This window comes from Monodelphis domestica, chromosome 4, assembly GCF_027887165.1.
Source record: "Monodelphis domestica isolate mMonDom1 chromosome 4, mMonDom1.pri, whole genome shotgun sequence".
Taxonomy (NCBI): domain Eukaryota; kingdom Metazoa; phylum Chordata; class Mammalia; order Didelphimorphia; family Didelphidae; genus Monodelphis; species Monodelphis domestica.
Window position 1 is genome coordinate 86,006,317 of NC_077230.1, and position 24,034 is coordinate 86,030,350.

Sequence of the window (24,034 nt, forward strand, 5' to 3'; positions counted from 1 at the left end):
ATCCATCCATCTGTGCACTATTCTTCACCCTTAAATTGCTTTTCCCCTTATACTTCTATTGATGTTCTGCTGGTCCTCAAACCTGAATTACCTCTTCCATCTCCTAATCCACTTAGTGCTAACAAATACTGAAGGAACTCATAAGACCATTCCAAATAAATCTGCTCTAAATGTACAACATTTAGACTCAACTGAGCCCTCACATAGCACTCCTTCTGCCCTATGGATTTCACAACCAAGTTCTTCACATTAGCTATCTCAGTCCTCTTCCTTCAATCTTCCAACACCAGCTCTCTAAGCAGGTGATTTGAGCTTCAACTTTAGTGTTTTCAGTGAAGAAGAGAACAGGTAAAGATATGCATAAGTTTTACTGGAATTTCCTATTCCATGTTCCAAAACCATGCATGTCTTTACCTGTTCTCTTCTCCATTGCTCCGGGTCTTTGAGGAAAAGATCCTCTTCTTACCTTTGATCTTCTCTTTTGTCTCTTCCAGGAAGCTGCCATTATCAGTCCTCTTTTCTTACTCATCTTTAGTCTTTCTCCATCTACTGATCCCTTCCTGCAAATGTGCTCATGTCATCACTTGATCTGGCTATCTCCTCATGCCTTTTACTGCCCAACTCTAGAATCATCTATATTTGTTGCCTCTGATTTCTCAGGGCATATTCTTTTTAACCCACTGATATTTGGTTTCTGATTCTATCTCGCAACCAAAATTGCTTTCCCAAAGGAGTATAATACTAAAGTCTTTTGAAGAGTCCTCAGTACTTCTTACCTTCTCTTTATCTCTTGACATTATTGACCTCCTCATCCTGAGAACTTTTTCCTCTTTTAGCTTCTGTAACATTGCAATCTTTTGTTTCCCCTCTTACTCATCTGACTGATTCTTCTCAGTTATCTTTGCTGGATCAGCATCCATTCTTATCCCCTAAATGTGAATGTTCCCCAAAACTCTATTTGGGTCCTCTTCTCTCTGAATTTCCTCCTGTGGTGAGTTTATCTGTTGCCATGAGTTCACTTATCAGCTCTATACCAGTTGCTTTCAAAGTTATATATCTAATCTCAATTCCTCCCCAAACTCCTGTCCCACATCAGCAACTATCAGCTTGAAATCTCTATCTAGATGTCCCATCAGCATCTCAAACTGAACTCATCCAAAATAGAATTCTTCTTTTCCTTCAAATCTCTTCCAAACTTTCCTATTTCTTTTTAAAATTTAATTAATTTATTTTTTAGAATATTTTCCCATGTTTCCATGATTCGTTTTCTTTCCCTCTCCCCTTCCCTCCCTGCTCCCAGAGCCAACAAAAAATTCCACTGGGTTATACAAATTTTGTCACTTGATACCTATTTCCATATAATTTATTTTTGCTATAGAGCAATTTTTAAAGCCTAGAACCCAAACCATATACTCATATATACATGTGATAAATGATGTCATATGTTTTGCTTTTGTATCTCTACTCCCAAAGTTCTTTCTCTCAATGTGGATAGGAGTGTCCTGGCTTGTTGCATTGTTACTAATAGCAAGGTCTGTTACATTGGATTTTTCCACAGTGTTTTACTTTCTGTGTATCATGTTCTTCTGGTTCTGCTCATTTCACTCTGCATCAGTTCATTGAGGTTCTCCCAGTTTATATGTCAGAGTCTCCTTTGACTCTTCCTTCACCACAAGATATCTCTTATATTTACCCCCCTTCTCTCCACTCATATTGCTACTATTTTATTTCAGACTTTCATCACTCTTGCATGAACTATTCCAATAGCTTCCCAATTGGTCTTTTTACTTCTGTGCTGTCTCACTTCTAATTTATCCCTCTCATAACTACCAAAATAGTATTTCAAAGGTATAGATTTGGGGGGGGCAGCTGGGTGGCTCAGTGGATTGAGAGCCAGGCCTAGAGATGGGAGGTTCTAGGTTCAAATCTGGCCTCAGACACTTCCCAGCTGTGTGACCCTGGACAAGCCTAGCCCTTACCACACTCACTCTTCTGCCTTGGAACCAATACACAGTATTGATTCCAAGACAGAAGGTAAGGGTTTAAAAAAAAGGATATAGATAGGAAAGGAAATAAGCATTTATTAGCACCTATTATGTGCCAGGAACTTCACAGATATTATCTCATTTAAGCCTCATAAGAACCCTGAGAGGTTAAGTGCTATTATTATCCCCATTTTTATAACTGGGAAACTGAGGCAGTTAGTAGTTAAGTAACTTGTCCAGGGTCACACAAATTGTGAGAGAGCAGATTTTAACTTAGTATAACTGACTGTAGGCCCAATTCTCTGTCCACTGTGCTACCTAGCTTCCTCCGAGATGTAACTCACTCAAAAATCTTTTTTGACTGCCTGCTGCCACTAGGATAAAATGAAAACTCCTCAGCTTGACATTTTACAACCTACCACAGATTCTAGTTTACCTTTTTATTCTTATTTATTGTTATTTTCCCCTTAGAAACTGGGCTTGGAATTAAGAAGACCTGAGTTCAAATTCACCCTCAGACCCTTACTATCTGTGTGGCCCTCGATAACTTACTTAACCTCTGTCTGCCTCAATCTCCTTCTCTGTAAAATGGGGATAATAATGGCACCTGCCTACATCACCACCAGGGTTATTATGAGGACAAAATGAGATGTTTATAAAGTACTTTACAAATCATTAATCTATATAACTGCTAGTTGTTATTATTATTATTTACTCTATGTTCCAGGCAAAGTGGACTGCTAGCTCTTCTTTCTCTGTAACCCTTCCTTTATGAAATGCACACAAGCACAAGCCTGGAATGCCTGTCCGTCTTACCCCTCTTCTTAGAAGCTCCATCTTTCTAACTTGAGTTTCAGCTCCCATTTCCTCTGAGAAGGCTTCCCTACTTCCCTTAGTTGTCAGGGTTCTCTCCCTCCTCAAATTACCTTCTATTTAAGTATGTGAATAGATATCGTATCTCCTAGTAGACTCTGAGCTCTTTGAGGGAGACTTGCTATTTCTGTCCTTGTATTCCCTGTGCCTAGCACAACGCTTTGCAAATAGCAGGTAGAAAAAATGTCTGTTGGATCTATTTGAATGGACAGGACAGGATACGGTACAAGAAGAAGAGCTATGCCAAATAAGGCTGGAAATTGGAGCTATGGCTGGGCCACGATGATGGCATAGACCAGCGTTCACAAACACCCTTAATGCCCGCCAAAGGTGGTGATTCAATGACAGACTTATGGCCAAGTGTATTTTCCTCTTTTGTAAAATGAGAGGCCTGGACTAGATCAACCATAGATTCCTTGTACTGGACATGACTTTATCTTGCTGTGAAACTTTATCAGAGCTGTAGGCTTAAAAATGTGGTGCAGCACGAAGTCTGAAGTCAGGAAGATCTTAGTTCAAGTCCAGCCTCAGACACAAGCTATGTCACCCTGGGCAAGTGACTTAACCCTGTTGGCCTCAGTTTCCTCCCCTGTCAAATGAGCTAGAGAAGGAAATGACAAACCCCTCCAGTATCTTTGCCAAGAAAATCCCAAATGAATGGGGTCATGAAGAGTCAGATGTGACTGAGACGACTGGACGAGAACAAAAGCCCAAAAGAAGGGAAAGGCTATTTGTTCATGGAACCTCTATGTCTCTGATAACTATCCCATCAGTGTTTGGGAGTGAGGGTGGAAGAGTTGTGATAAGTGGGGGCCCTGCTAAAATGTACTCCTTCACTCCTCACCTCTCCCACTTAGAATCCCTGACTTCCTTCCGAACTCACCTTCTACAGGAGGCTTTTCCTAGTGTCTCCACCTACTGTAGGCTTTGTATTTGTGTATGTATTGTGCATACTTATGTTTGTGCCCATTGTCTGAAGGCAAGTTTCCTGAGGGCATCCCTAAGGATTGGCATAAATTACTGGCACATAGGCAGTGTCTAATAAGTATTTGTAGATTGGTCGATTGAAGGGAAGGGAGCACCACTGGCACATTGAACTGCATTACCATCCTACAAATGTGACCACCCTATCACTAGATTGTAAGCTCCATACGGACAGGTACTATGCTTTATTTCATCTTTAAAAGCTCTAGAATCTGGGGCACAATCAAATGTAATAGACTTCTCTACCAGCAGCAATGCAATGATCCAGAATAATTCTGAAGGACTTATGAGAAAGATCACTATCCACCTCCAGAGAAAGAACTGTAGGAGTAGAAACACAGAAGAAAAACGACTGCTTGATCACATGGGTCAAGGGGATATGATTGGGGATGTAGACTTTAAAGGATCGCTCTAGTGCAAATAGTAATACTATGGAAATAGGTCTTGATCAATGGCACATGTAAAACCCAATGGAATTGCTCATTGGCTACAGGAGGGGGTTGAGAGGAGGGCAAGGAAAGAATATGAATCATATATTCATGGGGAAATTCTCTTAATCAATTAAATAAAATTTAAAAAAATAAAAACTCTAGAATCTAAAGAGTTAGAATGGACCTCAAATGTTATTTAGTGTAAATTATACCTGAATGAAAGTCCCCTCTTCCACAGGTTAACTTGTAGTCACCCAGCCCTTGCTTCAAGTGATGGGAAAGTCTCGAGACACTATTTTGGACAATTCTAATAATTAAGAGTAGTTTGACAGCTAGGTGTCACAATGGATAGAGTGCTGGTCCAGAAGTCAAGAAAACTCAAATCTGATCTCAGACACTTATTAGCTATGTGGCCCTGGGAGAAGTAATTTAACTCTGTTTGCCTTTGTTTCCTCATCTGTAAAATGAGCTGGAGAAGGAAATGACAAACCACCTTAGTGTCTTTGCCAAGAAAATCCTAAATGGGTTCATGAAGAGTCAGAATAACTGAAAAATAACTAAACAATAGTTGGGAATTTTTCCTTACTACAAGCCAAAACCTGACTTTTTGCCAATTCTACCCAATGTTCTAAATTCTGACTTCCAAAGTAATACAGAACAAGTCAAATCCTTCTTCCACCTAAAAGTCTTTCTAGTCCTTGAAGACCAGGTCCCCTCTGAGTCTTCTCTTCTCAGGCTATTACCAGTTCCTTCAATAAGATTTCTAGTCTCATCATCCTGGTCTCCCACTTCTGGATGCAGTTCCTACTTATTTATTGAATTCCCAAAATATAGCACCTTGAACTGAACACAATTCTCCAGAAGTGGTCAGTACCAGAGAGAGTACAACAAAAGGATCGGTTTCTTTGTTCTTGACACTGTGACTCTTTTAAATGAAACCTAAGATAATCTAAGCTGTTGTGGCTGCCTTGTCACACTGTTCATCCATCATAGTCAATATAAAGCCATTCGCTGTGAACTTCCTCTTTCCTTTTATCCTACATCTCAAACCTCTTGAACTGTTCCAGTTCTTACCTTCTTTATTCCACTATCTGTTGAAATTTTGAAGAGATGAACCTTCCCATTAAAGCTGATCGCCACTTGTAGCCTTTTTTCTATTCTCTCCTGTCTCCAACAAATCATCAGCCTTCACAGTCATCCTCTCTCTGTCTCTGTCTCTGTCTCTATCTGTCTCTCTTCTCTCTTTCTATTTGAATAAATGAGCAAACAAAGGTTTGAGCTTCCAAACATGTTGATTTATGAAGTAATGCATACCACTTGCATAACAGATTAACTCCAGGCCTCCTCAGCTTGGCACTGGACCCCAAATACAGAGGGAAACAGATTTTTATGCATTAAAAGAAAAAAATGAACAAGATAGAAATCGAGATAAAAGATAAGTAAGCTGATTTATTTGGAGGAAAGATTAGAGGCTTTCAAAATCGAGAGGAATATGAATAAGGTTTGAGAGCTAGAAGGTGGTATAATTCCCTGAAATCAGAAAAAGAGATGTCCCATTCTCCCTTCAAATGTTTGTATTGAATCAAAGAAACAAAAGGAACAGTAACTAACTGATTAGTCCAAGTCCAGTTTTCAGATAAGGCATATGGGTTGCTTGAATGTGTAATTGTGAGGTTCTTGTATTAGTCTTCATATGTGGCTGGGTTTCTAGACAGCATAACCTAGGTCTTTGGTTAAGGATCTCTAAGCAATTAGTAGAGGTGGTCTACCTTCCCAGACATGTAGGACTAGTTTCAAATAATGCAATAAAATTTCCTTACTATTCCCACAGTTAAAGTTTTCTCACATGATAGAAATTGAACTAAATCTATAATTGAACATAAAGGAAATTGGACTAGTTACAGACTTGAGTCACTTGGTGGCATCAGTGGGATTCACTCATTTCCCACAATTCCTCAGTATTTTCATTTTTCTAAGATCATATTCATATCACTGGGAGTAGGATAACACAGAAATTAAAAAGGTAGACTTCTGCAGGAGTGAGCAGCCTGAAGTCATTGAAACTATCCCAAGATTAACCAGCCTACTCTCCTGCTTTTTATTCAGTTCTAGCCCTAGCTCTCTCTCCATCCGTACTCATGGCCCAAGGTTATACACAAACTCAGGGGATGCCTATTGAACTCCGTGTTGTTATTTGGGATATGCTCTTCGTCCATTTTGATTTTTCAGTGTGGATAGTTAGCCTGATTACGTTTCAGTGATTAAAGATTTCATGAAAGAATCTTTGTAGTTCTACTAGAGAGGAAGGGTTTCTAATCAATGACAAGGAGCTCTTCCTGTCACTGGAGACATCATGGTATTTATTGATAATCACTAGTAAAAAGAGTCCTGGATTCAGGTTCAAAAACTCCAGCATTGTCATTTGCTATCTATATGACTGAAGGTAGCACAATGGCTATTGCTGACCTGAAGTCAGGAAGACATTGAGCTCAAATCCAGCCTCAAACACTTCATAGCTCTATGACCCTGACAAGTCACTTAACCTCTATTTGCCTTAGTTTCCTTGCTTGTGAAATGAGGATAATGACAGAACCTATCATGGCAAGGTTGTTGTGAGTTAAAGCTCTTCATAGAGTGCTTGGAGAAGGAACATATTTAAATGCTTATTATCAGATAAAGATGGAGTTGGAGCTATACATATATTGGTGCCCCTGATAGGATGTAAAGCAGAGACTTTTTCACTTTTATCTTTATGCTTCTAGTACATAGCCCAGTACCTAAAATATAAAGGTGCTTAATAAATGCTTGTTGATTAATTAATATTACCAATCAAAGCTAATAGTGATAATAACATATGAGAAGAACATAAAGTCTGGTATATGGACATATTTTCCATTTCTAGATCACTGTGTGCCTTTTTAATTTTGATGTTTACTTTTATTATGTCACCTTTGATTAATATATGCCTAGAACAAGGTCCTCAAACTTGGGACCTCTAGATCCTCATAGTCAAGGTAGTAAAGGGAGCAGAAGTTAAGGGGGGAGTATTGATTTGATAGTTTGAAAACCTGTACCCCAAATCTCTATCTGCAGTTGGGTTTTTCATTTAATTCCTCCAAAAATAATGCTTATTATCTAGGGCAGCTTAATCTCTGCTGGCCACAGTTTACTCATCTATTGAAAGTCTGGATAACCTTTGAGATCCTTTTCAGCTCTAGATTTGTGTCTCAAAGATCCTTCTTGTGTCAAAAAGTAGAATCCCTGAATTCCTTCTGACCTTGCCATTACTTTTAATGGGTGTGTGCCCAGATATCCAACTATGATTCCATATTTAAGAGATGTACCCCCTTTGCCTAATATGTTTGAGACAATGTCTGGCTTCCTTCCATCCTCTTGTTACCCAATTTTCCTTTCCACTAATATGTGCCTCCAATCTTCCATATCTGTCATTCCTATTATCCATTCCTTTTTCCTGGTAAATTGCTCTTCTTTGCAACTTTCTTTTCAACTCTCATTCTAATTCAATTTAGTGCCACCTTTTCACGACTGCTCTCCTTTCTTTCAGATAGCCCCTCTACTGAACCCTTGCCAAATAAATTAAAATTTCTGCTGTCTACTCATTAAAAAGTCTGCTACTTTACAAACCCTATTGACTTGTAGGCAAACTATATTTAAATCCCACCCCTGCTTCCTCTACCTTCTCTGGAAAGAATACTAGACTTGGGTCAAAAGATTCCATTTCAAGTGTCTAGTACTTGGGAATATCCCCCATATGACATAATAAATCAGAATTAAAGTACAATTATTGTAAAGCCATTCCAAATTGGATAGAGGCAAGAAGAGGATGATTTGATGAAGGCTGTAATGGGAGCCATACATATATTTTGTTAGACCAGTCTTTTAGATAAGACAGCACATATTATATGATTATCTTTATCAATTATAAGGAAGGAAGAACAATATCTGTGGAAGGCAACTGGAGCTGGATGCACCTGTGCATCCTGGTTGCTTTATCTTAGGTATTCTGTTACTGTGACAGGATATGATTAATTCACTCACTGACATTTCCTTCATTAATATGAATAAACCTTCTTTTCTTCGGCCATTCAGTTTCATTAAGATGTGTATATGTAAAGATATTGGAGAGATTATTGGTGCCAATTCCTAGGAAGTACACAGAAAAGAGCCAAGGATTTCATAAAAGCAAGATCTGAATAGATTTGGTCATCTGTAATGGTATAGATGTTGACTATCAAGGAGTACATAATGCTTTGATATTTCTTAGTAGAGAATAAATTACACATATCCTATAGAAAGTATGAATGCATTCTTTTTCTTCTAGTCCCAGGGACTACTATAGTTGCAAACTTTGAGATACTAACCCCAAAAGGAGTTTTCCCAGTTTGTATAGTAATTAGCTGGTCAGTTCCTGGCATCTCCCTTTGGAAAGGATCTCGCCTGAGAATAGGATTAAAAGAACTCTGGAGATGATGAACTGGTATGATCTTCTATGATACCCCCAGAGTGGTGGTAGGGAAAACTTGAAGAATAACTTGACACAGTGGATCTTAAACTAAGAAGCATACAGAATAAAGTTGGGGACATCCATCCCAGGCAGTATGGAATATTGGAAAAGAATATTGGATTTAGAGTCAGAGGACCTAGGTTTGAATCCTGTTTCTACTAGTTGGCTCCTTATATGATTTTGGGCAACTCACCTGACCTCAATGGGTCTCAATTTTCTCATTCATAAAAATTATGTTAATTGACCTCTGAAGTCCCTTCGAGCTCTAATATGTAGTAGTTTCCTAAATATTGGTCTCACTATAAGTACTGATCAAATATAGTGATTGTAGTAGCTTTTTTTTATTTCCCCCATCAGCAGTGGTAGTCTAATTATCCCTTGTCATTGTAATCAGCAACTAACTTTGCTAGCAGCAGGCAGATTATTGCCCATGTTGGCAGTGTTGATGACCTTCTTTATCCATTTGGGAGATGACAAATGGATCTGCAGTTTCATTGTCAGTGATATTGTAAAAAGTGTATATAATGGAGTCAGGAGAGACCTAGGTTTAGTTTGCCATAATCACTGACCATGGGAGCTGGTGACCAGAGAAAGGGTCCCAAAACCAATGACAGAGAACTAAGAAGTGAAGATCTTCTTTTCTGCAATTATGAAGGGCAATGAGGCAATTGATGATTGACATAAAGTGTGTAATATTTGTCTTTCTGCTATAGCCATTGTTGCCTGACCTCGAAATGCAAATTGGTCTCCATCTTAGTGGGGGGAAAAGGATGAAAGAGCAGCAGAGAATTGGAGAGCCTAGTTAGCAACTTCCTATGAAGTGCAAAGCCATCTGCTTTGCAGGTCATCAACAAGAATGAAGTATAGTGTGATGGAGAGAATTACAGAATCTCAGAGTCTGAAAACTCGTCAGAGGCCATCTAGTTTAGCCAGTCCCGAAATAAGAATCCTCAATCTTTTCCTTGAAGATCTCTGGCAAAGGTGAACCTACTGCCTCTGGCAGCAGCATTTGAGTGATGATCAACTGAAGAAAAATCAGAAGTCATGTTGTTCTTGGTATGTATTACAGACCACCTAAAAAGGGCGGGGGGGGGGGGAGAGAATAGGCAAGTATGAGAAATAAGTCACAAACTTGGTTCAATGACTTGAAGCAGTATGGGAAAAGGTACATGAATCTTCAACTATTTGAACTTCTTCTGAAGCAGTCTTTCTGCCTAAAGCAGATACCTTCAACCCACTTGCAATCACCACAGAATTATCTACAAATATATCTATAAAAATTCTTTCTCAAAAGTTACTAGTGATTTCAAGAGTTTAATAAATTAAGGGATCATAGATTTAAAGGAGGAGAGAATCTCAGAGCTCATCAGCTCTAGCCCTTTCATTTTACAGATGAGGAACTGAGGTACGCCAAGGTTAAATAACTTATACAGGGTCAAATAGCTATTAAATATATGAGGTAGGATTTATATTCAAATCTTCCTTACTCCAAATCCAGTGCCCTCTCCACTCATGCTGCCTTATAAAAACACCATATTGCTTCATGACCCAAATCCAGGGGCCTTTTTAAAAATCCTTATCCTCCTTGATTTTGGGGGGCTCCATTTGACATTATTGACCATCCCTTTCTCATGTATACTCTTGGTGTCCTTTATGGTGCTTTTTTCTGGTTTAATGTAGTATAAAAAGTATTGACCTCTATCTCAGGTACTTAAATAGGTGACACTGGAAAAACCACTTAGATGCTCTCTCTCAGGCACTTTATCTACAAAATGGGAATAATAATACTTGTACTCTGTACTTCCCAGGGCTACTGTGAGGAAAGCATTTTGCCTACCTTAAAGTGCTATATGAAGGTTGAATTAAAATGAAGAGCAACAATTAATAAATCATTGACTAACTTTAATGATATCCATCAGAAGGCAAAAGAAGTGACAAGGGAAGCTGCTATTCTGAACTACTTATCAACAAGGAAAAAGCATTTGCTTAAGTAGGGACGGTTACCCTCGGAAGAACTGACCACTCTATCATAGAAGATATAAAATGAAATGAGAGAAAATCTGTGTATAATGTGACATGCACAAAATATTTTGATAGAATATATATCAAAGGACATAGAGAAAGGATACATAATGGAAGCCCTAGTCAGTTTTTAAAATATTATAAAGTAAGGAGTCTATAAGCATCTAATATGGGCACATCTTCCTACTTCCAAAAATAGACAAGGGTAGAGTCTGCAAACTATAAACCCTTGGTTTGTTTTGTGTTTATGTAAAAAATCTTGAACATATTAAAGAGATGGTCAGAGAATTTCTAGAAAAGCAAATGGTGATCACAAAAGAGTCAGCAAGACATCATTAAGAAAAGAACATGCCAAACTAATGTCATATCCTTCTTTGACAAGGTAATGATATTTGTTGAGCAGGGAAGGTTATAAATACAGTTTACATAGATTTCAGCAAAGGATTTGACAAAGCTCCTATACTATTTTTGTAGCTAAGATCAAGAAATATTGGCTGGAATATAGTACATGAATGTGAATTTGGAGTAGGTTGTATCACCAGAACCACGCAGTAGCCCCTAATGAGTCATTGTTGATGTGAAGGGAAGTCTTTATTGTCTGTGCACATTGTTATCAGTGATTTAGATAGAGTATAGGTGGCATGCTTGTAAAATTTGCAGATGATACAAAGTAGAATGTAGCTGACACACTGGAAGCCAAAATTCATAAGATCAGTTCCTGAATTCCTCAGGATTTGTACTTGAAGGTGGTATTTCTAGATTCCACACTAAGGTTTTCAAAAAATTAACACAATACATACAGAACTGAAAAATCATGACAAGATAAAAGTTCGTCTGAAAAAAGAATTGATAATTTTAGTGGACAGAAAATTCATTATGGGTTAACAGTATAACGTAATAGTAAAGCATCCTAGGCTGGATTAAGACAGGTAGAGTACCCAGAATGAGTGAAATGATGATCATATTTTTCCTTTCCTTTATTAGCACATAACTGGAGTTTTGTTTTTAGTGCTGGTTTTCATTTTAGACAACACACTGGCAGTGGAGCCAAGAGGGCAGAGAAGGGACATGGACCTATCTGATCACTACCAAATTATCCTCTAAAAACTTGTGATATAATACCTCAGAAGGAATTCAGGAGCAGCATAATTGACAAAAAGATGAGATGAAATAATTTTTCAGCCCAAAACAACTTAGAAGACTGGCAGGAGGGATCTAGTGCTCTGTGGTAAAGATAGAGTGCAAAGCAGCACACGAGAGCAGGTCCCTCCTGGGCAGTGGGCTCTTACTTGCAGCCATGAGGAAGAAAGAAAACCCTAGTCACAGTTCCAAGATGTAAAAATGTGCTTGTAGTTACTTCCAGCCCATAGCACAGGCCTGTAGAGTATTAAACACACCCTTCCTTACATCATACCACCTTGAAAGAACTGAAAGCAGATAGATTCCCAAAGCCAGCTCTGAAGGCAGCTACACAAAGAACCTGAAGCTTGGAACAGTGGTCTCTTCACCTGAGTTACAGACTGGAACTTTAATAGCTTTTTTTAATTAAAAGAAAAGAGACAAAAAAAGAAATGGCATATAAAGTTATTTTGGTGACAAGGAAGACCTAGATACAAACTCAGAAAAAGACAATGAGGGCAATACTTCTGTATCCAAAGCCTCTAAGAAAAATAGGAATTACTCTCAAGTCTAAAAATGGGGAAGCTCATAAGGAATTTTAGAAATCGAATATGAGAGGTAGAAGGAAAAAATGGAAAAAGAGATGAGAATGATATAGGAAAAACATGAAAAAAAGTCAACAGCTTGATAAAGGAGGCATCAAAAAATATCAAAGAAATTAATGTCTTAAAAAAACAGAATATATCAATTGGTAAAATAGGTATAAAAATCTAGTGAAGAGAAGAACTTCCTAAAAGGCTGAATTGACCATATTGAAAAAGAAGTACACAAATTCACTGAAGAAAAGAACTCTTTAAAAAGTAGAACTGGCCAAGTAGAAAAGGAGGCATAAAAGTTCATTCAAGAAAATCATATCTTAAAAGTTAGAATTAGGCAAGTGGAAGCTAAGGACTCTATGAGACAGCAAGAAACAATCAAACAAAATGAAAAGGAGAAAAAAAGGAGAAAATATGAAATATCTCATTGGAAAAAAACTGACCCGAAAAATAAATCAAGGAAATATAATCTAGGAATTATTGGATTACCTGAAAGCCATGATCAAGATAAAGAGCTTAGACATTATCTTTCAAGAAATTACCAAGGAAAACTGTCCCAATATTCTATAACTAGAGGGCAAAATACAAATGGAAAGAATCCACTGATAACCTCTTAAAAGAGATCCCCAAAGAATAATTCCCAGGAATATTATAACCAAATTCCAGAACTCTCAGGTCCAGGAGAAAATATTCAAGCCGCCAAAAAGAAACAAACAATATATCATAGATCCACAGTAAGGATAACACAAGATTTGGCAGCTTCTACATTAAAGGAATGGAGAGCACAGAATATGTTATCAAAAGACCTAGGACTTCAACCAAGAATCACTTACCTAGCAAAATTGAGCATAATCCTTCAGGGGGGGAATGGGAATTCAATGAAATAAAGGACTTTCAAACATTCTTGATGAAAAAGCAAGAGCTGAATGGAAAATTTGACTCTCAAATACACAACTCTAGAGAAACATAAAAAGGTAGACAGGAAAGAGGAATTAAAAGATTTTCAATAAGGGTAAACTATGTAAATCCCTACATGGGGAGATGATTCTCATATCTTCAAAGAACTTTGTCATTATCAAGGAAGTTAGAAGGAATTTATATAGACAGAGGGTGAGAATGTGAGTCAATATGGTGGGATGATATTAAAAAATAAAATTAAGACAAGAGAAAGAGAAGTGTATTAGGAGGATGGGGAAAGGAAAAATAGAATTGGTAAATTATCTCACAGAAAAGAGGCATGAAAGAGCTTTTACAGTGGAGGGAAAGATGGGGAGGTGGGGAGGGAAATAACTGAACCTTATTCTCATTGGAATTGGCACAACGAGAGAAGAACATACACAGTCAATTGAATAAAGAAAGCTACCTTACTTTATAGGAAATTAGGAGGGAAAAAAATAAAAGAATGGTGGGGAAATTGGAGGGGGTGGTAGTGAGAAACTAAACAAGGGTATAGAGAGTAATACACGGTAATCATAATGGTGAAATTTTATTTTACAAGTCTTTCTAATAAAGGCTTCCTTACTCATATTCAAAGAGAAATGATATATGAATTCGAGTCATTTCCCAGTTGATAAATGATCAAAGAATATAAACAGGTAGTTCTCAAACAAATTAAAGTTCTCTATAGACATGCCAAAAAATACTGTAAATAACTGTTAATTAGAGAATGCAAATTAAAACAACTCTGAGGTGCCATCTTACATTTTCCAGGCTAGCTATTATGACAGAAAAAGAAATTGACAAAACTTGGAGGGGATGTGGGAAAATTAAGACACTAATGCACTGTTGAAGAAGTAGACAACTAAAAAAAATCATTCTGGAGAGTAATTTGGAACTATGTCCAAAGGGCTCATAAAACAGTACATATCCTTTGACCCAGAAATATTATTACTATATTTGTATACCAAAGAGATAAAAAACAGAAAGAGGAAGGAAATACATGTACAAAAATATTTAAAATAGTAATTTTTGTGGAGCAAAGAATTGGAAAGTGAGAGGATGCTCATCAATTGAGGAATGGCTGAGTAGGCTAGTAAGGTATAGTAGGTATAGAGTATACAACATTCTATCGTAATAGAATACTATTGTGCAATAAGCACACAGCAAGCAGAAGGAGGTCAGGAAAAAAAACTAGAAAAATTAAAATGAACTGAAACAAAAAGAAATGAGAATCAGGAGAACATTGTACATAGTGACAGGAATACTGTACAATGAACAACTGTGAATAACAACTATTCTCAGCAATAGTGATCCAAAACTGTCCGAAAGGACTCATAATAAAAAATGCCATCTGCTTCTAGAGAAAAAGAACTAATAGAGTATGATACAGACCAAAGAAAACTTTTTTCACTTTTGTTCTTAATTTTTTTATTTGTTTCCTTCCACAAAGGAAACAATGGAAAGATGTTTTACATGATTGCACATGTCAAATCTATATAAGATTGCTTACTATCTCAGCAAGGGGCAGGGCGAAGGAAGGTGGGAGAGAGGGAAAGAAAGAATTCAAGACTCAATGTTCTTTGAAAAATGTTAGAAACTGTTTTTACATATAGTTCAGGAAAAAATGAAATTAAGTAAAAAAAAAAAAGAACAGTGATAAACTGGGATGAGTCCAGAACTGGGGAGGGTGTTGAGTGAGGAATTGGAAAACTAAAGGAATAAGCATGTAGTGCCTACAATATGCCAAGCACTGTTCTAAGAATTTTTTAGAAATACCTCATTTTATCCTCAGAACAACCCTGCAAGGTAGATTCAGTTGTTATCCTCATTTTACCATAGAGGAAACTGAGGCAAACAGTGGTTAAGTAACTTTCTCAGAATCACACAGCTAGTAAATATCTGATACTGGATTTGAACTCAGGTTTTCTTAGTTCCAGGATTCTCTATGTCCACTGCACCAGGTGATACCATCTTGAATAAACCAGGTTGGTCAAGAAACTAATGATTGAAGGAACTGAGCTTGTTTAACTTAGAGGAAAGAAGACAGCCATCTTATTGTTTCTTCTTCCTATTCTTTCATTCATTTCTTGACTTGTTCCAATGTGGCTTCATTACAACTGAAACTGCCCTGAGAAAACTCTCCAATGATCTCTTAATTGCTAAATTCAATGGTATTTTCTCATTCTTCATCTTTCTTGATCTCGCTGCAGTTTTTGACATGGTTCACCATGAGGTAACTGTATGACTCAGTGTATAGAGTGCTGTACCTGGAGTCAAGACCATCCAAGTTCCAATATGGCCTCAGCTACTTACTACCTATCGGATTCTGAGCAAGTCACTTATCCTCTGCCTCAGTTTCCTCACCTGTAAAATGGGAATAATAAAGACACAACTTCCCATGACTGTGAAGATAAAATGAGATAACAGGTATAAAGTTCCTGGCACATAGTAGGTACTATATAAATGTTAGCTAATAGCTATCATTAGCTACTTCCTCCTTTTGGATTCTCTCTCCTTTCCTGCACTCTGTGACAGTTCTCTCTTTTGGTTCCTCTACCCAGCTATTTCTTCTTAGTCTCTTTTCAAAGATCATTATTCATCTCTCACCCCTTAAGGGTAAATGTCTACCTTGGTTCTGTCTTGGGCTATCTTCTTTTCTTTCTATATATCCTTTTGAAGATCTCATCATCTCTGATGGGTTCAGTTTTCATTTCTATGCAAATTATTCCCAGATTTATAAATCCAGTTCTGGTATCTCTTTTGCATTACTAACTCTTATTATCTTTAGTTGGGTTTTGGAGAGGCATTTAAATACCACATGTCCAAAACAGAACTCATTATCTTTCACCCCAAACATGGAATCCCTCTTTCTTTTTTTAAAAGAAATTTTTTGTCTTTATTTTTTTACTTCTTTTCTTTTCAAATTTTGAATTCCAAATTCTCTCCTTCTCCCTCTCTCCCTTTTCCTTTCATTTCCTCCTCTTTCTTAATCTTTCTTTTTTCCCCTGAAGATCGTCCCAACATAATTAATTCATACTCAAGCCCTTTCTTTGTTTAATTAACTCCAATTGCCCTAATAATGATAAAGGTCTTAGGAATTACATCTGTCATCTTTCCACATAGGAATGTAAACAATTTAACTTTATTGAATCCCTTATGATTACTTTTTCATGTTTACCCTTTTTATGATTCTCTTGAGTCTTATGTTTGTCAAATTTTCTATTCAACTCTGGTCTTTCCATCAGTAATGCCTGGAAATCTTCTATTTCATTAAATGCCCATTTTCCCTCCTGAAGGATTATATTTAGTTTTGCTGAATAGGTTATTCTTGATTGTGATTCCAGCTCCTTTGCCTGTTGAAAAATCATATTTCAAAACCTCTGCTCCTTTAATATAGAAGCTGATAAATCTTATGTGATCTTAACTGTGACTCCACAATATTTAATCTCTTTTTTGGCTTCTTGCAATATTTCCTCCTTGACTTGGAAGTTCTGTAAAATAGAGATGATTCCTCTTGTGCATATCTCAGAGAGTTTTTGTAAGGATGGCATGAGTTCATGCTTGTAAAATACTCTATAAACTTTAAGATACCATATAAATATTAGCTGTTATTATTGTCATTATTAGTGCTGATTTACATGAGTAGTATTCCTGATGAGGCACCTTTGTAAAACATGGAAGGCCTAAGAAAGGGGTCATCCCTCTCACCAAAGGATTGGCATTTTTGAGAACACTGAACTAAAGAGCTCATCCTTTATAAAAGTTTGCTTAGTACTTGAGTAGTTAAGCTTAGAACAATATGGCAACCCCATTAGTGAAGTTAGCAACAGTAAGTGTCAACAATACTGGGAAATTGATTTCATTAACTTAATAACATTGACTTGATGCACAATAAGATCAAGTATTATGCTTCAGGACTGGATGTATGATCTCAAAGTGTTGCTCCAACTACATAGGAGTCATAGCCTTGGTCATAACTATGGCTCTGGTTAGTCAACGGAATTTATAATATAAGGTGACAGTAGTTTTTCAGGATATATCTGGTGTTGTTTCTCTGTCTTGTTTTCTGGCAATTTATCCCCAAGCATGTTTATGGTTGGGGAAGAATTAACAAAGCAGTGTCCAATGGAGTCAACAAGGAACAGGTAAATACAAGAATGAGAAATGCCACTATTACACATTAGGAGTATATCTTTAGGGGAAACATGCTTTTGTGATTTGTCTTTTTTTTTTTTGCTTCTAGTTCATCATTCCCCTGATGTCAGGAGAAAAACAAATTGGTGAGCTTCAGCTAACACTGCCCCTATTGCTGAATTGTGATATGATGTGTCCACAGTATATCTTCATTTAAGAATTGTTGATTGATTTGTCTAGGATTCTTCGATATGAATGTTGATGTTCTACATGGTTCCCTGGTTCTATCCCATTTTGAAAGCCTGGAAATTCCTGTCAACCAGAGCCCTAAAAAGCCAGCTTTTGCAGCTCACATTGCCTATCACCCTTTACATGTTATCTGAAGAACAAAGATCATTTGGCTGTTCCTCTGACTTTCTGTCTTGTGGAAAAAACACTTGTGGCTAGTCATGGAATCACTTGGAGCTTGCAGAACACATCCTGAGCTTTGGTTTAAGCACCACTGGCTTCTCTAACCTTTGTAGTCATTGTGGCAACTTCAGTGCTGAACAATTTTTCCACTATAAAGGGAGTGGCCCCAGATGGATGGCCACTGGGATGCACCCCCTACCAATCCCTCAGTAAAGATGTCTAATCTATGTAGTTCCACTGCTCCCCTTTGTGCCAAGGTTTCCCCTTGGCTCTTCCTTCCTATTGACAAGCAGATGATGCTTGGAGATGTACGGCAAGAGGTAAAGGAAAAGCTTCGGGAACATAGTGCCAAGGTGGTACCTGAGAATAGGAGACCACTTTGTCCACTAATGCTTTATGATGGACCTGAGAAGCCTCAGAACAGTAATTGTGAAGACAAGGATTCTTCCCACTCTAGACCTGTCGCCTTTCCTAGACCCAGCCTGTTCCATTCACTCCCCAGCCCAAAGGACATCAAGCAGGAAGCAAGGCGGAGACTACAGCTCCATAGACAGAACAGCTCCCCTAATCTTGCCCTTTACCATCTAAGACAAGGCTTAGATATGATCAAACACAGGACCACAGACTCTAGGGAAACCAGGAGACTAGAATTGGAAAGAAAAGTTCACCTCAAGGGCCAACTCTACATCCCAACTTTTGAGGAGTTCAAGAAGATGAAACAGAAGTTGCCGGACCCATCTCCAGAACCCCCCAAACAAAGAGCACTTGAGGAGCTCCAAAGCCTTCAGGAGAGTACTAAGAACAAAAATCCTCATATTTTTAAGGAGCCTTCTCTGTTCTCTATAGCTATGGGCCATCCAGTTTCAGAAATGAATAAGTGCAGTAGAGGATTGTGTTGTCTCAACTCCAACCAGGACCTTCCCTCACCAAACCACCTTATTTCTCACAACAATATTTGCCTTCCCAGAACAACTAATGAGAACCCATTTATTTCACAGAACATCAATTCTTGGGATCCCAGCCCTGAGACCTCCAACTCTGCAGTCCCCAACAGAGATGACCCCTCAGATCCTATCTGTTGCAGCCCAATTTCCAGGTCTATATTGCAGACAGACTCCAACAAAGAAAAGAGCCAGATAAAAGAGAACAAGGCAGGCATTCTAGACTTTCAATGTATAGTCACCCACAGTTCACGACTGTCTCCAACCTCTGCTGTACCATCCTGCTGTCCCACCTTGCTGCTTGAGGTTACTGACGTGTCTTGCTGTGGTACCAAACTGAAAAAGATGAAGGATGGGATCATTGATTCAGCCCTAGACCTGATTAAGAAAAGGTATAGAATTGGCATGAGATGACAAAGGCAAATGCTATGGGAAAATCACTCAGGTAAATGGTTCATTACTCTCCCGTTTTCAGAGTCCCAATTTGCTATAAAGTTAATCTGAGAATTATAGGATCACTCCCAGGCACTAAGGGAACAGGAATGCCACCTAAAACCATTGTTTTAAAGTGGACTTGAGTTCTTCAGGATGATCAAGGATATCAGAGGTATTTTGACTGAAGGAAAATAATAATAGTAATAACTAAAATTTATATTGCACTTTGAGGTTTACAAAGTATTATATGTATAAAATATATAAACTGCACATAAATAAATGTGTGCATATATATGTATTCACATACATATAGATATAAACTCGTATGATAATTGCACCAATCCTTTAGGTAATTATTATCTGTTTTATAGATGAAAAACTAAGCCGGAGAGAGATAAAGTGACTTGCAATGGGTCACGTCTACTAAGTATCTGAGTCAATCTTTAGAACTCACATCTTCCTGACTTTGGGATCAACATTCTATCTATCCACTATGCCAAATTCTCTCCTAGGATGACCTAGACTTGTCATCTCCCTAAGACTACTCCATACTGAATCTATAATCTTAAAGCTGAATCCAAATTCAGGACAACCTTTTATGGGGGTGTAAATCAGGCAATCTGATACCAGGAGAAAGTAGCTTTCATCTGCAAATGGGAGAAGGGGAAGGATAGAATTTGCCACCTGTATGCTTTTATGCCATTTCCCTCATCTAAAATGTCATTCCTTTCCTTTCTGCCAATTCAATTTCCTTCCTTCATTAAAAACTTTATTCCAAATTTAGTTCCCGGAAGCATTTGCTAATTTAACCTTACACTTCCTATGAACCCTCTCATATATCAGTGCTTATATATACTCTGCACTATTTTTATTGAAATCTGTCTCTTACTTTGTACTCATTCTAAAGTCTCTTTCATGTACATCAATGGTTTTAAGTTCATTGAAGGCAACCACCAAGTGTTTTATTTTCTTTATATCTTCCACAATGCCTACTTTAGTGTTTAACACACAGGAGGACATTCAGTAGGGGCTGACAAACTTATCTCCTCCACTTTGTGATTAAGAATTTGTGGAGCTAATTGTAATATTGCTTTCTGTAGCTGCACCCCCATTGTTGCTGTCAAATCTCCATCATGGTCACAGGAGCCCCAGGATGTTGGCTCTACTACTTTGGACAATAACAGCCGTTTTGTAGAGGCTCCCATAGCAACACAGATATGCTGGAAGGAGATGAAGGATAAGATTGCAAAAGACACTCATTTGGTGGAATGGGTAAGTCCAGAACATAGTGGAGAGTAAACACAGAATATCAAAGATGGAAGGAACCTTGAGGGTCATCCAGTCTAACCTGTACCTACAGAGAAATCCCCTTGATAACATCCCTGAAAAGTGGTCAGCCAACTTTTGTTTTCAGACCTCTAGTGAATGAGAACCTGATTCCTCTTGAATTTAGCCTATCTTGTTTTGGAATAGCTACTTTATGAAGTTTTTCCTTTTGTCAAGCTGATGTATTTTTCTCTCTGACTTCCTTCCATTGTTTCTAGTTAGGTCCTCTGGGGTCATGTTGAATAAGCCCTTTCCCATATGACAGCCTAGAATGTAGTAGGGGAAGGCCTTTGTAGACTGTTGAAAGAGGCAGGATAACCATTATATTCTTTGATATGAGAGTGAGAGATGAAATACAGAATTGGAGAATTTGAGCTAGGTCTGCAAAAAAGTCTGAAAAGAGTCCCATGGTCAAGTCTGAGAGTTTAGATGGTCTAGAGCAGGTTGTTGATGAAACCTATGGACCCCTTCCAAAATAATATTTTTAAATGCATAAAATATATGAGATCACAAAGGAAGTCAAGCATATAAAATCAAGTTATCAAAATATCTTTTAAAAATATTCATAGATCCTGGGTTAAAAATTCCTGGTCTAGAGAGAAGAGGTAGGGTAAAACTACCAACTAGAGAGAAGTCACAGACTCCTAAGCACTCTGACTATTCCAGGCTATTTTACTACTGTTCAGAGATAATTATCTCTTTGTCCTTCATTCTGGTAACATGGGCATGTCAGAGCTTGTAAAGGAAACTTGTTTCTGACCTAGGATGAACAGTTAGCAGGTCATTGCTATGGCAGTGAATTCTGTGGCCCTAAAAGCAAGATCAGAATTATTTTAATGGCCATGATAAAGAATTCCTAATTGCAAAGATTAACTAATACAAATAAAAATGACTAAAAAAGTAAAATAACTAATACAAATAAAAATTAGGCAAAAAGGATACAGAGATACTACAAAGTAAAACAGAAAGATTACAGTGTAGGGGACTGATATCAATGACTAAACTCAGGATCCTTTCGTTTTATCTAGTCCCACTTCTGTTATTCTCACCTGATCTGTTCCCCTGCACAGTTTGCTCTAGGTCATGATCAGTAGCTTCCTTCCTTGGCTGTCATTATTATTTCCCTCGTTGTTTCTCTTGGTCCTCATCCTTTCTTTCACTTGGCTTTGATCATTCTGAAATCCTTCCCTAAACTGTTTTTTTTTTGTTTTTGCTACTCTAATACTTGCCTCTATCCCCTCCTTCCTACCCCTACCCTCCATTGCACTCCCTCTACTGACCTCATTCCTGATTGCTGTAATATATTATATATCTTATAGACCTTGAGCTCCAACTGCCATTGCTCCAGTTTGAATAATCCCCTGGAAAGCTCCAAGTCCCCCCAGGAGTGCCAGCCACAGCCTCATTTTAGTGGCTCAACACCAATGACAAACAACTGGAAAAAGCAACTGGAGTTGAAGAGTGCTGCCACCATTCACCAGCACATGAAGAAATGGCAGACCAAGAAAAACCCTGGTACCTAATCCCTCCCAATAATAATTATCTTGCTCTATTCCCAGGCCTGGAAAGCTGACAAATGACCATCACTAGCCCTCCTATTGCCTCCTAACCACCCACTCCTAGAGTCTAAGGCTACAACAGGAGGCAGGAAGGAAGGATGGCTATGCAGATTGTCAGATTTATCCACTTGGCTGGTTGGTATATACCTTCTAGTCTCAGGATAATTAAGGAGCATGAGAAGCCCTTTTCTATACCCTTGTTAACTGATTTATGAGTCTCTGTTTTTTTCTGTATTCTTCTATGGCTATACTGATGGGAGAGAAAGGGAAAGCAATATTATTTCTATTTATACCCCCAAAGAAAGGGACTTGATTTCACAGGGAGCATGGCATTAGGCAAATCAATTAACCTCTCTAGGCCTCAGTTTCCTCATCTGTAAAAAAATGATCTTTTACAGGCCCTTCTAAATCTAGATATATGATTTATGACCCATATCTTATGGTCTTTCAGTCTTCACAGATGAATGACAATAGAGGGAGCTACTAGATAACTACAGATTCTCTCTCTCTCTCTCTCTCTCTCTCTCTCTCTCTCTCTCTCTCTCTCTCTCTCTCTCTCTCTCTCTCTCATTACATTGAGTAAGGGCAACAGATGCTCTGCATTAGGAATGACATTTCTGGTGACAGACAACCCCTCCCAAGAAATGTCCTTCACCAAAGTATTTTGTTCCTTGCCTAGACACCACTCCCTTTATAGCTTTTACATTCTTCTCATTCTTCTCCTGGAAAATGTTCTAGCTTTAGCAGCTCCTTGTTCCTGCAGCACGTAAGCAACTCATAAGTAGCTGGGACACTGGACTCATGGAGACTTTTCCTCCCAGGAAGGTGTCCTTTTCTTCAAAATACTACAATCTTACATTTCTACTTTATAAAGCAATTTCTCCACTGGTCCTATCTGGTTTGAATGGTTCAAGGTTTTTTGGAACAACTGCACATCTCTTGGCACTAACCACATTTCTTAGATTCTTATCTCTTTCCTCTAAATTATATTTCATCATGACAGTGGGCATCCCCTGAACTTCTACCCCCTTTGATTGGGCATATATAGAATCATTAGGGTCACTATAGGATTTGTTTTGGCTTGATTTGTAGTGAAAGAGGTTTTTTGAAACTTCAACAACTCCTTTTAGTGCAAGAGGGATTAAAAAGAGTAACTTTTTTCCTCCTCAAGTCTGAAAACAATTGCTAACTTCTAAGCATATTTAAGCAGAGAAATAATCCTACTTTGGCTTATTGCTGTTGAAAAGTTCATTTGATCATTCACCTATCTCAAGACTAAATATTTCCTCCAAACTAAGCATTTTCTTCCCTTCGTTATTCCAAAATGTTGTGATATAGTAAAACAAATTTATGAGGAATATTTTCATACTTTTGAAACTATATAAAACTTCAGTAAAGTTTTCATAATTGTGAACCCAACTAATTCACAATTTCTGAATATTTAGACAAAAATTGGGCTCTACTATCTATGAAAAATATAGATTATACTGTAAAGATGAGAACAACGAAAGAGAATACAGGAATGAAGAACAGTCACTATAATAAGAATTACTATATGTATTAAAAAGTAATGAAAATATCAATTTCAAATAACATCCTCTAATGCTAACTTTCCATTAATTCAGACTAGCATTTGTGCTAATTAATACAAATTAGCTAATTTTTCCTGTATTTTAATTGCTAAATTTAAAATCTGATTTTCTCTAAACCTCTCCCATATCATCATACCTCCTATAGCTGTGACCCTTAATCTG

General features: G+C 37.7%; 1 protein-coding gene across 3 annotated transcripts in view; it reads left to right on the forward strand.

Moving 5' to 3' along the window:
• The window catches only part of LOC103104764 (uncharacterized), a 35,080-nt gene that overhangs the window by 4,625 nt on the left and 6,421 nt on the right, over positions 1 to 24,034 (forward strand). For 2 of the 3 annotated variants that reach the window (XM_007493755.2, XM_056793518.1), the window contains 4 exons: positions 17,718 to 17,754; positions 17,849 to 19,352; positions 20,496 to 20,667; positions 22,041 to 22,236. In XM_007493755.2, coding sequence (XP_007493817.2) covers positions 18,190 to 19,352; positions 20,496 to 20,667; positions 22,041 to 22,236 — 1,531 coding nt within the window. In that variant the 5' untranslated portion in view covers positions 17,718 to 17,754; positions 17,849 to 18,189. Of the gene's footprint in view, positions 1 to 17,717; positions 19,353 to 20,495; positions 20,668 to 22,040; positions 22,237 to 24,034 lie in introns of all 3 variants that reach the window. The other variant, XM_056793519.1, reaches the window with a different exon arrangement.